Source organism: Trichomycterus rosablanca, chromosome 18 (genome assembly GCF_030014385.1).
Source record: "Trichomycterus rosablanca isolate fTriRos1 chromosome 18, fTriRos1.hap1, whole genome shotgun sequence".
Classification (NCBI taxonomy): domain Eukaryota; kingdom Metazoa; phylum Chordata; class Actinopteri; order Siluriformes; family Trichomycteridae; genus Trichomycterus; species Trichomycterus rosablanca.
In genome coordinates this window covers 1,835,885-1,850,145 of record NC_086005.1, presented here as the reverse complement: position 1 = coordinate 1,850,145, position 14,261 = coordinate 1,835,885, and the positions used below count along the sequence as shown (strand labels likewise).

General features: G+C 40.4%; 1 protein-coding gene across 2 annotated transcripts; it reads right to left on the bottom strand.

Annotated features, from left to right (window-relative positions):
* Positions 1-1,221: 1,221 nt before the first annotated feature.
* On the bottom strand, positions 1,222-13,450 carry ewsr1a (EWS RNA-binding protein 1a). 2 transcript variants are annotated; one of them, XM_063014581.1, is made up of 16 exons: positions 13,405-13,450; positions 11,219-11,255; positions 10,958-11,009; positions 10,404-10,545; positions 10,042-10,237; positions 9,656-9,960; positions 9,402-9,561; positions 4,875-4,912; positions 4,330-4,344; positions 4,125-4,240; positions 2,735-2,864; positions 2,531-2,644; positions 2,309-2,450; positions 2,096-2,190; positions 1,720-1,969; positions 1,222-1,575 (listed from the first exon to the last, which is right to left on the bottom strand). In XM_063014581.1, the coding sequence occupies exons 1-16, from the start codon at positions 13,418-13,420 to the stop codon at positions 1,536-1,538; spliced, it is 1,848 nt and encodes a 615-aa protein (XP_062870651.1). In that variant the 5' UTR covers positions 13,421-13,450; the 3' UTR covers positions 1,222-1,535. The 2 variants fall into 2 exon arrangements, with proteins under 2 accessions (XP_062870651.1, XP_062870652.1); XM_063014582.1 differs by having other exon boundaries at positions 4,875-4,909.
* Positions 13,451-14,261: the final 811 nt, after the last annotated feature.

Sequence of the window (14,261 nt, the reverse complement as noted above, 5' to 3'; positions counted from 1 at the left end):
AAAATTTCAATTAATTTCTACACAAACAAGCGTTTTACTAACATGGCCTTTCATGTGGAGGTAATTATGTATGATTTATTTTATTTATACAGATCATTTTACTGACCTCAGCACCAAATCCTGCTCAAATCAATAGTAAGATGATCATAGGTATCCTGTTTGAAGAAATCCAGTTAATCAGCATTATAACCAGAAACTTTGCAGGACTCACCATGAATCATGGCAGGCTGGTTTTAAAGTGCAGCTCTTTTAATCCAGCTTCAGTATGTGTGAGCATGTGTTCTGAAAAGATGTGCCTACCTTTAACACACTCATCTGAGAACAGCATGTGATTAGATCCTGGATGGCTGCTGTGGAGCATGTCTTACTGTTTATGCTGCACCGACACACCCAAACAAATCCTGAGGCTGCGATGGTTATGAAATTTGGCAGAAAAGCCGAATTACACAAACTCTATAAATCAGTGCTGCTGATTTACACAATCCTAACAGTGTAGCATCCTGGGAATGTGTGATTGTACCCAGGTGAACGAGTTCTGACTCGGTTTCTGCTGGTAAAGTTGTTAAGGAGGCTGGTTCTTCTCTCCTTAACCTGCATGTACATACATAATGTTCTGAAATAAAACAGTTGAGAAAATGAATTCTGCACCTTTCTAGCTAGAACACAGTGTAATAAAGGTGTAGTAAACATGTAGTGTATTGTAATAGATCATGTGGGTGGCACAGCTGTAAAGTCATGATTGGCTAATATCCATTGTCATTGGGTGGTGTACTTCTCAGTGCACTCTGACAGCAGGTCCCAAGCCCAGATAAAAAAAAGAAGGGTTCCCTTTGTTTGACAGCAGTTTCACAGCAACCATTAGTCTCAAGCAGGGTTGGGCAAGATGAAAACACACGATGTTTACAGGTATTAATTTAGCTTTACTTTTTATTACAGTGGTATTAAGAGGGTATTTACTCTGTTGTAAACACAGACAACTCAAGGCTTCCCATCTTTCGAAGGATGGATGATCACAGATAGAAGAGCCCGCTTCCATGATCGATACAGCTTGGCAGCGCCTGTGATGGTCCAAGTACGGAGTGGAGGAGTAGAGCAGTAGCCGACTAAGTTACAGTTTGGGGAATCAGGTATGACCAGATTAAGAAAAACAGGAGGAAAAATAAAACCATAAAAAAAGGAGGAATTAATAGAGCCAGAATTTACCACAAACACCAGTACAAGTGGAGCTTAATGGTTTTTTAATTCAACATTTTTTACAAGGAATGGGTCGTACAGAACTGAAGAGGGAGAGCCGCTTATAAAACAAAAACTTAATAGCTCGTTCCACAAGAAACTGTACACTGAACAGCATGCACGGCATCTGAATTCACAACCACTCGGAGCACAAACTCAACTAAAACAAAAGCTAAACTAAATAAAATTCTACCAACGTAACAATAACGGTCAATTACCACTAACCATTAATATAAATATGGAATAACAAGTTTAAAATCTTCATAATGAACATAGGTTGGGAGAAATTTCAGTCACGGTTCTCAGTACGGCCTCTCCCTCCTCTCCTGGCGATGATCTCCCCTGCAAAAAAAAAAAAAAGAAAAGATAAATAATAAACAAGCTTTAAACATAAAACAATGCCAATGTTGTCGTTTTTGCTGTGAGAGCAGATGCAAAGGTACGAATAAGCAGTAATGGGACAAGTCAGACGTTTTCTATACTCACTTTATGTCCATTTTGCCTGGCGGTCCCATTCCTCGCCCCCTTCGTCCCATGTCGTCCATTGGAGGGCCACCTCTGCCTCTGCCACCGAAGCCGCCCCTGTCCATGCCCCTCCCGCCTCTGAATCCACCCCCACGGTCTCCACCTCTGCCGCCTCGGAACCCTCCGGGGCCGCCCGGACCACCAGGTCCTCCGCGATCCATGCCTCTCCCACCGCGCATGCCACCGGGACCACCACGTCCTCGCTCACCGCCTGGTAACGAAAGACGGTCAGTCTAAGTGCCAGTAGTTCCTCATGTGGAGAAACTTCTGCCCTCCGACTACACACGAATGCGTTCCTGTAATCGAACAGTCAGGATGTCTTTACAGTAGTAAGTACCTGGAGGGAAGGGGGGTGGGATGAAGCCTTCAGGTTTGGGGGCCTTACACTGATTGCACTCCATGCGCCAGGCGAAGTTCTGGTTCCCACATCCACTGTGAGATGAAACAAGAAAAATAATCAATGCAATTATGCAAAATATGTAGGAATGGACCTTCCCCAAACTAATACATCCGGTAGCATAATAGCGTATGTGTGAGAAGAGACCCTTACGCATTAGGACATGTCCAGTCTCCGGCCCGCTGTTGCAGATTTCCTCCGGTTGCAGCTGCCCGGCCCATGCCCCTCGGCGCACCCCGGGGCATGAAGCCCCCACGCTCTCCGCCTCGACCCATGCCACCTCGACCCATCATGCCTACAGATGAAAGAAATGCTTTTACATGCACCCAAATTCTGGGGTGTTTCAATTTCAACCAAACGACCGTACACGCTTACCTCCTCTTCCCATCATGCCACCGCGGTCTCCCCTCATGAGCATTCCACCCCTCATCATCATGGGCTTCCGGCGGGCCATCGACACCTTCAGCTTCTTGCCCTGAAAGTCCTTACCTGCTCAGATCAAGGAAACAAAAAACTTGCAGTGTATTAACACTAAACACGTTTCCCTTATTTACACAGTTTGATTTAAGCATCACGCACCATCAAACCACTGAACCGCAGCCTTCGCAGATGGAGGCTCCTCGTAGGACAGCGTGGCGTCACCTTTGGGTTTGCCGGAGTCCTTATCCGTGTAGATGTTTATAGCAGGGAGGCCAGTGCGCTTATTAATCTGAGGAGGGAGAAACACACAACATTCATGACAGCCGTTACAGAATCATACAGCTGGATTTCTGGCATTTAGACAGATACACTGAATAAAACACTGCTGTATTAGCTTGCAGATTTACCGCTTTATTGCTCGGTTTTTACCGCTTGCCGCTGCGCCCAAAGTTTAATCAGATTGAACACCGACAAAGACTTTTTCAAAGCTCCCCCGATGAGACAAACTGTTTATATGATGTAGACAGAAGTGAAGCACAAGAGAAACCAATGCTCAACGATTGGCAAAACCCCTGAACTGTTTCATTCAAGCTTGTTTGTAAGCTAGGGCAAAGAGGGTTAAGGGCCTTGCTCAAGGGCCCAACAGTGGCTGCATGGCAGAGCTGGGATTAGAACTCTTAACCACTGTCCCTAAGACTACCACCATAGGCTAAGACTTTCAAGAGGGGAAAAACACTGCATGGAGACTGGTGAGACCAGTTTTGCATTTTAGCCAGCAACCCCACGTTTCCTAAGCCTGGAATCATCATTGTTGCTTCGTTGCTCATTAATATTAAAACTCTGGCAAATTCTAATCATTTAAGACATGAAGGTCAAAAACAAAGTGTGTTATTTAAACTGCATCGATTCCACCTTTACATTTACGGCATTTAGCAGCCGTTTTTAAATCCAACGCGACTTACAATTGAAGGTCCAACAGTGCCAACCACATTAGTATTTTTTATCGGCTTTATACTTTTTGTCTAATCAACTCGATTGCTAATATCAATTTTTTGCTGAGTTTATAAAGTAAGAAATAAACAGAAATGATCACGTGTGTAGAGAAACGCACTTTTACATTGATTATGGAATCACCAAAGGGACAAAAAACACTCGTTCGTACGTACGTAAACACCACTGCCCAAATGGATTGGTTTTAAACTAGTATATTTTAAACAATACTGCATGTAAATAAACTGTTGGCAGATTTTTGTACTGTGGATTGTTTTAAAGCTTGCCGCCTGCAGCCTAGTGATGAACAAAGTACAAAACGCTCATCCTATTAAGGCAGCATAAGGTTTAGAACGTCAACAAACTTCTAGATGCTTCTATATGCTGCTTTATATTCCTTCTTAGCAAGGAAACCTGCCATGTTTTCCTTTGTTAGCAGTAAAGGGCCCATGGAGGTACTTCGTTCAAAACCATCATTCCTATGACGCTTTTTCGATCACATTTCTCCAGATGATTCCTCCTCATTCGCTGAAGAACCATGACAGCCCTCCGCACTCACCCTAATTACGCCGCTCTCCTTAAAGAACTCGGCCACCTCATCCAGCGTGGCGTTCTCGGTCAGGCCGGTGATGTAAATGGTGCTGTTTTCAGAGTCATCCTGCTCCTCTGGGCGGCCTTAAGAGACACACGGTGGATTTAAAAGCCACAAAGAGAGCAGAGATGGACGGTTTATCACAAACTAACAGATTACAGGTCGTACTCACCTATGTCCTCGGGTCCTGAGGTCAAACACGAGTTCAGAAGGGCCACAGAAAGGAAGAGAAAGATGAGAATTTAGTCTGAATGTATAATACTGCACGCCTGATATTACCAAGTTCAGGGTATAAATATCCCAGGCACACTTGCTTCTCTGTGCATTTAAATATGTTAAAAAAAATACCAGTTTGTTTAATATTGTGGGGAAAATACTCATCTTTAAAAGTCTTTACACCTAAACCTTACTCTGCAAGTGTGCCGTCAATATCAAACTCTTAAAAAGACCCAACGTTTTATTTAATGAACCCTTAATTGACACTCACTTTAAATTAAATTGACATATAAACCTATTAAAACCCTGAATAAGCCTTTTCAAAGCCATACAGCTTTTTTTAATTCTCATAAAATCAAACCCAATGTCACCATTAAATAACTGCTTGTAAATTCTTAAAACTCTTTATTTAACTCCCCTCAGTAATAATCAAACATCCAAAAAAATAAAGAAGGTAAAGCAATCGAAGTGTATGCTTTGGTAATACTCGTTTAAACTTACCACCAGGCTTACTGAAGCCACCTCTGTCTCCAGCGCTGCTGGGGGGGAATAAGCGAAGATATGAAGCCGAGTTTCCCTTTAAACAGCCACTTCAGTACCACATAATGGGGAAACGATGGACATGTATGCTCTAATTAAACCCCCCCTTCTCCCAAAACCACCACTAATTACAATCAAACCAAGACTTCATACACAGGGGTGGTTGTAGTAACAACTAACGACTCAGGTTATTTACATGTTTGTGGCTGAACAATAATATTTATAAAGGTTTTGCTACCACAGAAGCAGAAACTTTGTACAGAAATTCTGTTGTTTCAGATGCAGCCCAGTTATCAAGCCACCAGAAAAAGAAAACACGTCTACGGCATCAACTCATGCTCGAGTACTACTACCAGTATTATATAGTACAATCTTTTTTTTAACCCTGGGTCACAACCCTTAAACAGGTCGCAGAGAAAAATAATACCAATTAAATGAACTTGGACACGAACGCCCCCCCTTGCGGAGGCTTTATGTTACATCTTGTAAACCACAGTGAGACCTGATCGTACAGAGCAGAGCAGAGAGAATAAGATGCATTGTTTGTGTTTCCTGGGTCATGTAAAAATCAAGGGACAAATTGTGGGTCGCTTAAAAAAAAGCAAGTTTGAAAAACCCTGATATAGTACACAGATAAAGCATGGGTGACCCATGGAAATGCTGTTGCCTTTAAAACATATATAGTATAAGGCAGTACCCACAGTTAAATTTGAACTCCACAATTTTCTTCTGGTGCTCCTGTATGTAGGGGTCACTGCAGTCGATCCCCTCTACCTGATTTGGCACAGTTATGCCTGTGTGGACACCTGACCGGTTAATAGTGCTGCTGAGATGCATAGTTTCACCGCTGTACCACCAGAGTGCCCATAAGTGACTGCACAATAGGGCTGGTAAATTCACACTGCTATTTTTACATTTACACCTATTGGTGTAATAGGTGTATTACCTATTAATACCTATTATTACCCCCCCCCCCCCCCCCCCCCCCACACACACACACCCCAAAGCAGCATTTTTACTGCATGCAGACAAAGCATCGATAACCCAGCATATTTAATAACACCCAGGTTGTGATTGTTCCCTTCAACTGTATTGTTTTGTATTGTTTGGCTGCATCTGAAACAATCTGCTTACATAAATAAACTGGTACATGCATTTCAGATGTTCAAAATAAGCATAAAAAACATATAACACACCATTTTTTAATCTTTTAACAATCTTAAGAAATGTACACAAAAAAGTCTATTTATACAATTAAAAAATTACACTTTTTGTCAAAAATATACAAGATTTTTCCTTTTTTTGATCCCAAGAAAGGTAGTTTAACCACACTTTTTCTCTCTCCACATTAAAGGAAGCCACCAACTCTTTATGTCCCCATAAACCGAGTGGCGAGCGGTACTGTAAATGTTTTGCCGTGTTTACATGGCTCTCACTTTGTTACCTGCAGCGTATAAACGTGACAAAGCATGTTAAAGAATCTCATTCACTTCAGTTCAGACAAATGCAATCATCAATAAGTCAGGTAAAGTGTAATGGATCAGGAAAGTGGATGCAGTGCCGTCATACAAACCCAAACTACTTACAAGCATATTCAGTATATTTACCCCCTTTTAACCCACAGAACACATTTATAATCTGCAAAATATGAAAGTAATGCAACTTGTATGCCTCAACTTAATCAACAGATTTTGTAGTGCACGTCTGTTTATTAGGTTCTTTACGAGACATGCCGCTCTAGTGTGGAACTTCAGATATGTAACTAATACGTAAAAGTAGTATTTAACACTGCATCCACTTTCAAATACCACCTTTTCATCTCCAACACTGGATCATCAGCGACCCTTTAAGAAGAAATTAGAAAACATTTTGACCAATATAGTTACACACTGAATGAAGGGGAACAGGACTGGGTTCTGGGCAGTTTTAGCCTAATTTCTATTGGCAAACATTGCATTGATTTACTGTACAGCTATCCCTTTCACATCAAAGGGAGTGATCTGGATAAAATTTCTCTCTAATGGGGTGCTCAAAGGACCTTACTGTAACATGTGGGTTAAGTCTTTGGTCTTAGGCTTGACATCCACAAACCAGTGTGTAGAACTGCAGTTCTTTAAGGGAGGGTGAAATTTATTATTTTGACTTCTGATCATAATGAGATACATTTTTTCTAAAAGTTTCTTGTGTGTGCGTCTGAAATTAAACTCCCATTTAATTTCTTATGCCAACCCGTGATATACTGATTTTTTTTGCTTCTCAATATCACTCAATATAAACTCAAAAAAGAATTTTCTGGCCAGGGGATAAATATCTGTGCTATTCCTCATCCATACAGGCAGCCTTATAATATTTGCACCATTACCTTTTCCATCACACCAGGAACTTCAGCTTATTACAATGATTTAAAGATATTTCATAATAGAATAGAACTCCAAACAATTACAGTAAAGTCATTATTGATACCGACTGAGTCATGACCATGTATTTTTTTTTAATACTTGTAAAACCTTTAATTCTAATTTAATTAGAATTGATAGTGTATGTAAACCTCAGTTTTAAACACCTTGCAAATCTAAAAGTTAGAAATGTGGTAACTTCAGTCTGTCTCTGCATCAGCTTTTGGAACAAAACCACCCTAGACAACTTTAATCAACCCACTATTTGAAGGCTTTTAAAGCCATTTGAAAAAAAAAATTGTATAGGGAGAGTTTTATATATTTATATAGAATCCCAAGGTTTTGACCTTTTTTCAAATTTATCATTTTTCTTCTGTTATGGTGGCCTTTAACAAACCATTAACTATAAGAGCAAAACACCTTGTTAATTGTTGATAAATCAGAGAGTAAAAGAAACCCTCATGTGTCAAGGCACAGCTGAATCGGTCGAGTTGAAACACTTGATTGCTTAAATATTTCATGCAAATTTAAAACCACCCATTAAATAGAATTAAATAACTTCTACTTTAGTGGACAGTGTATGAAGGAAACCAATTAAAAGAATTAACACCATGTTTCAGTGTTAAATCCGACGACCTAATGAAGTTATTTTTAATTCCAAACCCAAACACACATGAAAAACGTTGTAATTTTAATATATTTATTTAGCAGTGGCAACTCAGTGATTAAAGTACTGATGTAGTAATCAGATGGTTGGTGGTTTAAGGTCCCACCACTGTCAGATCGTCACTGCTGGGCCCCTGAGCCAGGCCCTTAACCCTCAATTGATTAAAGTCTAGTTTTAATGGATTTACACAGTTTTAAACTCACACAAATGTAAATCAGCTTTTCGGAGCAAAACCACCAAGTTACATTCAAAAAATAATCAATTAAACTAATCTGAATCTGTTTGATGTTTAATCTGATCACTACTATTAACCAACACAACCTGTACACGCCTCATGAGCTCTTTCTTTTCTTCTTTTAACCTGAAATCAGGTGACCAACCTACAATCTTACACCATGAAGAGACCAAACCCTTGAGGAAAAGCAGAAATTAACCCAACTACGTTTGAACAGCTAAAACGAGTCATTTTGTGAGGACACCGTGTAGAGATTTCAAACTGATTTTTAAAATAGTTTTATATTTAAACCCTTTTAGCAGCACAGAGCTTTCAAACCCATATTTAACATACAGACTGATGAACCCACGTGGAAAGGTAAAGCCAAATCTGTTGCCACACCCTTTATGCAACTCAGATAATCTATATTAATACAGTAAACCTATAAGTATATCTCTTTTATTAATAATGTAATGAGGTGTTAACTCCACTTAATCTCCCTAGAGCAGCTTGTGAAATGTAGGAGCACAACTCTGTTTAATCTTTCAACAGATTTATATACAGGTAACACTATGTTGGGAAAACACAGCCAGATTCGTCTTTTCATGAACACAACAGTGAGGTAAAACGTTCAGGTTTCATGTTTTAAAACCTCTTACCTTTGGCCATGTAGTCGAGGGCTGAGAGTATTTCAGATTTTATGCTGTTTAACACATATCTGTCTCATTTATGTTATAGTTCAGTATGTTTATTGTTCTCTGCATTTATATTTATATTTTTATGGCTGCAAGGTAAGTTAGAATTATTCTTGTATTGTCTTGGGTAAGGATTTATTTTATGTTTTCATATGTGAAATAAAGGCTATTTGAACAAAGTGATGGATACTCAGGAGGCTGAGTAATTTAAAGCGTCAATTTCTGGAATAACAAACCAAAAACACGAATCCAAACTCGACTGTAAAGAGCAGCTTTCATAATCTAATAACATAACCTGAATTACGCTGCTGCTGCAGCACTGCGCTGGATATAATGTCCAGAGATCAATCATATCCCCGACCGTCATACCGGTATAAATATATTTCAATTAGATCTGACTAAATTTAGAACCTCCCTGTCCGTGTGACTCTCAGCCCCGTATGGCCAGTCACAGCTCCTGTATTATGGGAAAGAACAAACATGTATTCATACACTCTTACACACACACACACTTACCCCATGCCTCCTCGGTTCATGCCGCCGCGCATTCCTCTCATCATGCCCCGGTCGAAGCCTCCTCGGCCACGGCCGCGGTTCTCCCCCCCTCCCGTTCCACCACCAAAACCACCGGACTCCGAGTAGCCGCCGCCCTGGTGATCCTGGGCCCTGTAGTTACCTGTGAAGGGACGGGAGAAGCTAATTAGGTCTTCGAGGCCAAACTGAATAATTTGGTTCGTCTGGTTTCAGCAGTCACGTCCGTCTATACTGACCAGGCGGTTTGTAGTCACTCTGCCCATATGGACCTCCGGAGCCGCCCTGCTGTCCGTACTGACCGGAAGGAGGCTGCCCGTATGAACCAGACGGTGGGGGGTAGCTGGATGGCGGAGCTTGTTGAGAGGACGGCGGTTGCTGCTGGTATCCACCCTGCTGGTTGTAGGAGCCCTGCTGCCCGTATCCGCCCTGCTGGCTCTGGTAACCTGCCTGCTGCTGCTGCTGCTGCTGCGGCTGCGGCGGCGGCTGCTGCTGCTGGGAGTACGAGCTCTGGTCGTAACCCGCAGCCGGCTGCGCGCTGGAGCTGAAACGACGACATTACAGTTAAGCTCAGATCTAATTAAAAAACAAAACTAAAGCAGGCGGCAGGACTGCAGCCAGGTACCTTGGAGGTGCGGTGGAGGGGGCAGGCTGTTGTCCGTACCCAGCGTACCCAGACTGGCTTCCGTAAGCGGGCTGGCCGCTGTACGAGGGCTGATTACCGCTGGATGAGGAAGACGAGGCGTCATAAGTGCTGCTACCGTATCCCTGCACGGGCTGAGTGTAGCCCTGAGGGGCAGCCGGGGTGGCGCTGTAACCACCTACACAGCCAGAAAAATACATGGGTTTAATATCGTCTTTCATCATCAACCATAATAAATGAACTGAGCGCTCCAGCAGTGGCATTAATCAGCTTTTAGGAAGCACTAATTTCTATTTTGAGACGCATGGTAAAGGTTTGGGATGTGAACGGCAGTCTGAGCTTACCACTGGCTGGCGGTTGTTGTCCGTATGAAGATCCGTAGGGCTGCTGGTTGTAGCCACCTCCAGCTGAGCCACCGCTCTGGGAGTACGTGGAATCCGCAGGCTGAGCGTAGGAGCCGTAGCCCTGCTGCTGGCCGTACGACTGCTACGCAGACATTACAGGTTAGCTTCCACACAGCAACTATAACCATTCAATGACATTGATAGTAACATTGACTAATCATGTAGAGCAACACTAAAATGGCCAATTGTGTTTGTGTGGACGTCTGTCCAGGTCAGTGGCTGTGAGGGGATTCAAACCTGCAGCTTTGAGGCAGACATGAGGAGTGCCAGTAACTAAAGCTATGCGTGCCAGAGATCACCCCGAACATACCTTCATTATATTATAGACTTAATTAAACACTAAATACTGCAGTATCCAAACATATCTTCATTATAATGAGTGTAGAGCTTAAATGCAGCATAGAAAAACAGCAGTACATGTTCAAGTCAAACAAATGGCCTGATGCAGAAGTCTAGTCAGGATTTCAGCGAGTAAATAGCAAGGTGTGGCTTACCTGGGAACCCTGTCCATAGGGCTGAGAGGGCTGGGCAGCATAGGAGCCGTATCTGTAAAAAGACCCAACAAATACTAATCAAATATAAATCATATAAGCTGCAATTATATGTTTGCACATATTTAGTCTTATTTCTAAGAATTTTAGGGCTTTTTCTTGTTAGTTTCTTGTTAAAAAGTCTCTCATCTTTGCTGCTGTGTGGAATTTCGTTCTTATATTCTTAAACGTGGTGCATTTCAGAAGTACACAAAACCATCTTACCCCTGCTGGCCTGCAGCCTGTCCGTAACTGCTGTAATCTGCATGAAAGGAAAAAACGTACACAATTTATCTCTTACGCAAATACACCACCGCTCGATCACCTTCATTTAAATAAAACAATCCGATTCATAAACTGTCACGATTGGTCTTTATAATCCAAACTCAAGCTTCATTAAAGCTGCACTGAAGACAGTTGTCTGAATAAATGCTTTATTTTAAACATCAACTTCCAAACAGTGCACTCTTCCCTGGTAGTTCCATCAACCAGTGCAGTGGTTTAAATATTTTTTGCTCAATCGCTTGATTGTTTTTAATCACAATTGTTAAGTTGCAGTGGATAAAAGCATGTTAAATAATGTTAATCTAAAATGCAGCAGATTCTTCTTGATTACAAATGCAACACGTTTATGTAAGTATATATTAAGATTTTAGTCATTCAATCACTACCAGTCTTAGTCAAACATCTAACAGTAACACAACTAGCTAACTAACACAAGATAATCAACACATTAAAAACGCCACTCAACTTTTAGTCATTTTTTTAATTAAAATCACTTAATTTAGGATGTTTTAGGACGTACTGCAATTCGCAGATGCATTTACCCAAAGCCATTAGCAATTGTGACCAACACTGAAATTTAGGATTAAGGTTAATCTGTCTGTTTATTAGGATTTTAACGCCATGTTTTACACCCTTTGGTTACATCCACGACAGAAACGGTAGTTACTTGTTACACAAGATTCATCAGTCATGGACAATTTTGTATCTCCAATTCACCTCACTTGCATGTTTGGACTGTGGGAGGAAACCGGAGCACCCGGAGTAAACTCACACAGACACGGGGAGAACATGCAAACTCCACACAGAAAGGACCCGGACCGTGCCACCTGGGAATCAAACCCAGGACCTTCTTGCTGTGAGGCGACAGTGCTACAGGGTTAAGGTACCAGACAGTGGCGACCTGGTAGTGGTGGGGCTTGAACCAGCAACCTCAGGATCACTAGTTCAGCAACTTACTACTAGCAGATTGTTTAAGTGTTGTGCCAGGCAATAAAAACTTTTCTTTTTATTATTTTATTTTAATTCTAGTTGAATTGTTATTACAGGTATAATTTGGAAAATATAAAGATCAGCTAGGTTAAACACTTATATCAAATATAAAGCGTTTCATGTGCCCCAAATTTGGCAAATCCATTTAAGGTAGTTTAAAACAGTGTAACATTCATTTTTAAGCCACATTCTTTATATTCTGCAACTAAATAAATAAATAACACACAAAACCACGATGTAAAGGGAACTAAACGTTATTAAATAGAATCACCAAGATCCATATAAAAATAAATCTTGTGTGATAATACTCAGTGTCAAACTTGAAGCAATTTTATTATAGTTACACAAAATATATAACCTGCTTTGTTTTATTATTATTGTGTTATGCCTTCAATTTTTCAATTTCATTTTAGATTCTTTAACCTTTAACAGCTAATTACCATTCCAACACAAAACCAAAGTAGAATTATTCTATGAGAGATCTAAAAATATCATTTAAACAATTTAATATGCAAGATTGTAAACTGTAATATGATATTGGATGTTGTAAACTATAAGAGTAAAATCATGCAGAGGTTTTTAATAAGCATTACCAACGGTTATCGTTATTTTTTTATTACTTAATTATACATAAGTATAATGCTAAACAGGCTAAAGATGTATTGCTGCATGTTTACAAAGCAGCCGGCAACTAGTAATTAAGGCCGTGTCCCAAATGTCATCCCACATTGCACTAGGCAGCATCGCAAACCGTTGCATTTATAATCTATTAAGGTCACCTTGATTAAAAAGCGAAGCAATTTGGGATTAAAACGGATTTCAACCGGCTAACGAGAACCGTGTGGTTAATAAAGGTTGGATAACAAATGGCTGTATGGATTGTAAACTGCTTTCCCAAAAGCCGCTCCTTTGCGCACTATGTAGGGAACCTACTAAGGAAAACCGAAGCGATTAGGATTTAACCCAGGCCTAATCTAGCTAAATGAATGAACCTGAAAACCGTTATTGGTAGAATAAACGTTTCTCGCGCTTTCTTCTTCACAGACCAGACATTTACCTCGAATGAAAAAGTAATTTAGAAAACGTAACATGTATTCTTTCGCGAACAAATGACATGATACAATAATTTGACTTACCCGGTGTGGACGCCATTTCGTGCTATTTTGCGTTTTTTCTTTTTCACCAAACCTACTGCGCATGCGTAAAAAAAAATCCGGTCGCTACCATTTCAGACCATCAACACGAAAAACAATTCAGTTAGCGGTAAATAAATCACACTTTTATTTACTAAGATAAAGACTGCTTATAAAAATATTTATTTTATTCAGTGTTAGAGAGTTTAAATGCTAAGAACAAGGCCGAGAATGCGACTATTTTAAAGAGCTGAAATGGATTGATCCGTAATTGCGTCACGGGTCGCCCTGGCTGCAACTGATGGTTTTGATTTTCTCTTCATCTGCACTTTATTTATTTATTTATTTATTTATTTATTTATTTATTTATTTATTTATATTGAAACAGATTCTGTAAAGTACTAAACATAAAGCATTACACTGCTTATGCATTCTTTATTATTAACATACTACTAAATGAGATTTTGCATAGATGAATGTAGCAGTTCTGAGAAATTAACGTTTTTTAAATTAAAATTTTAATATTACTTCAAAATTTCAAGCCAAACAAAGAATCCTGAAGAGCTGAGGAACAATTAAATGTTTAATAATATACAGTATATTGATTTTAACATATACTGACATTAAATACCTTTACTTATTAACTTGACTTTTTTGGCATTCTTCGTTGTATCCAATTACCCGATTGCATTACGCTTCCTCTCCACTGATGCTGACTTCCCTTTCTGATTGAGGAGAGCGAGACTGACACGTCCCGTCCAACACGTGTGCAGTACCGACTGCGTCTTTTTATCCGCACAAGGTGAGTTCATATGTGGATCAGCTTTGTGTACCAAGAGCCACACCCTGTTCAACACATT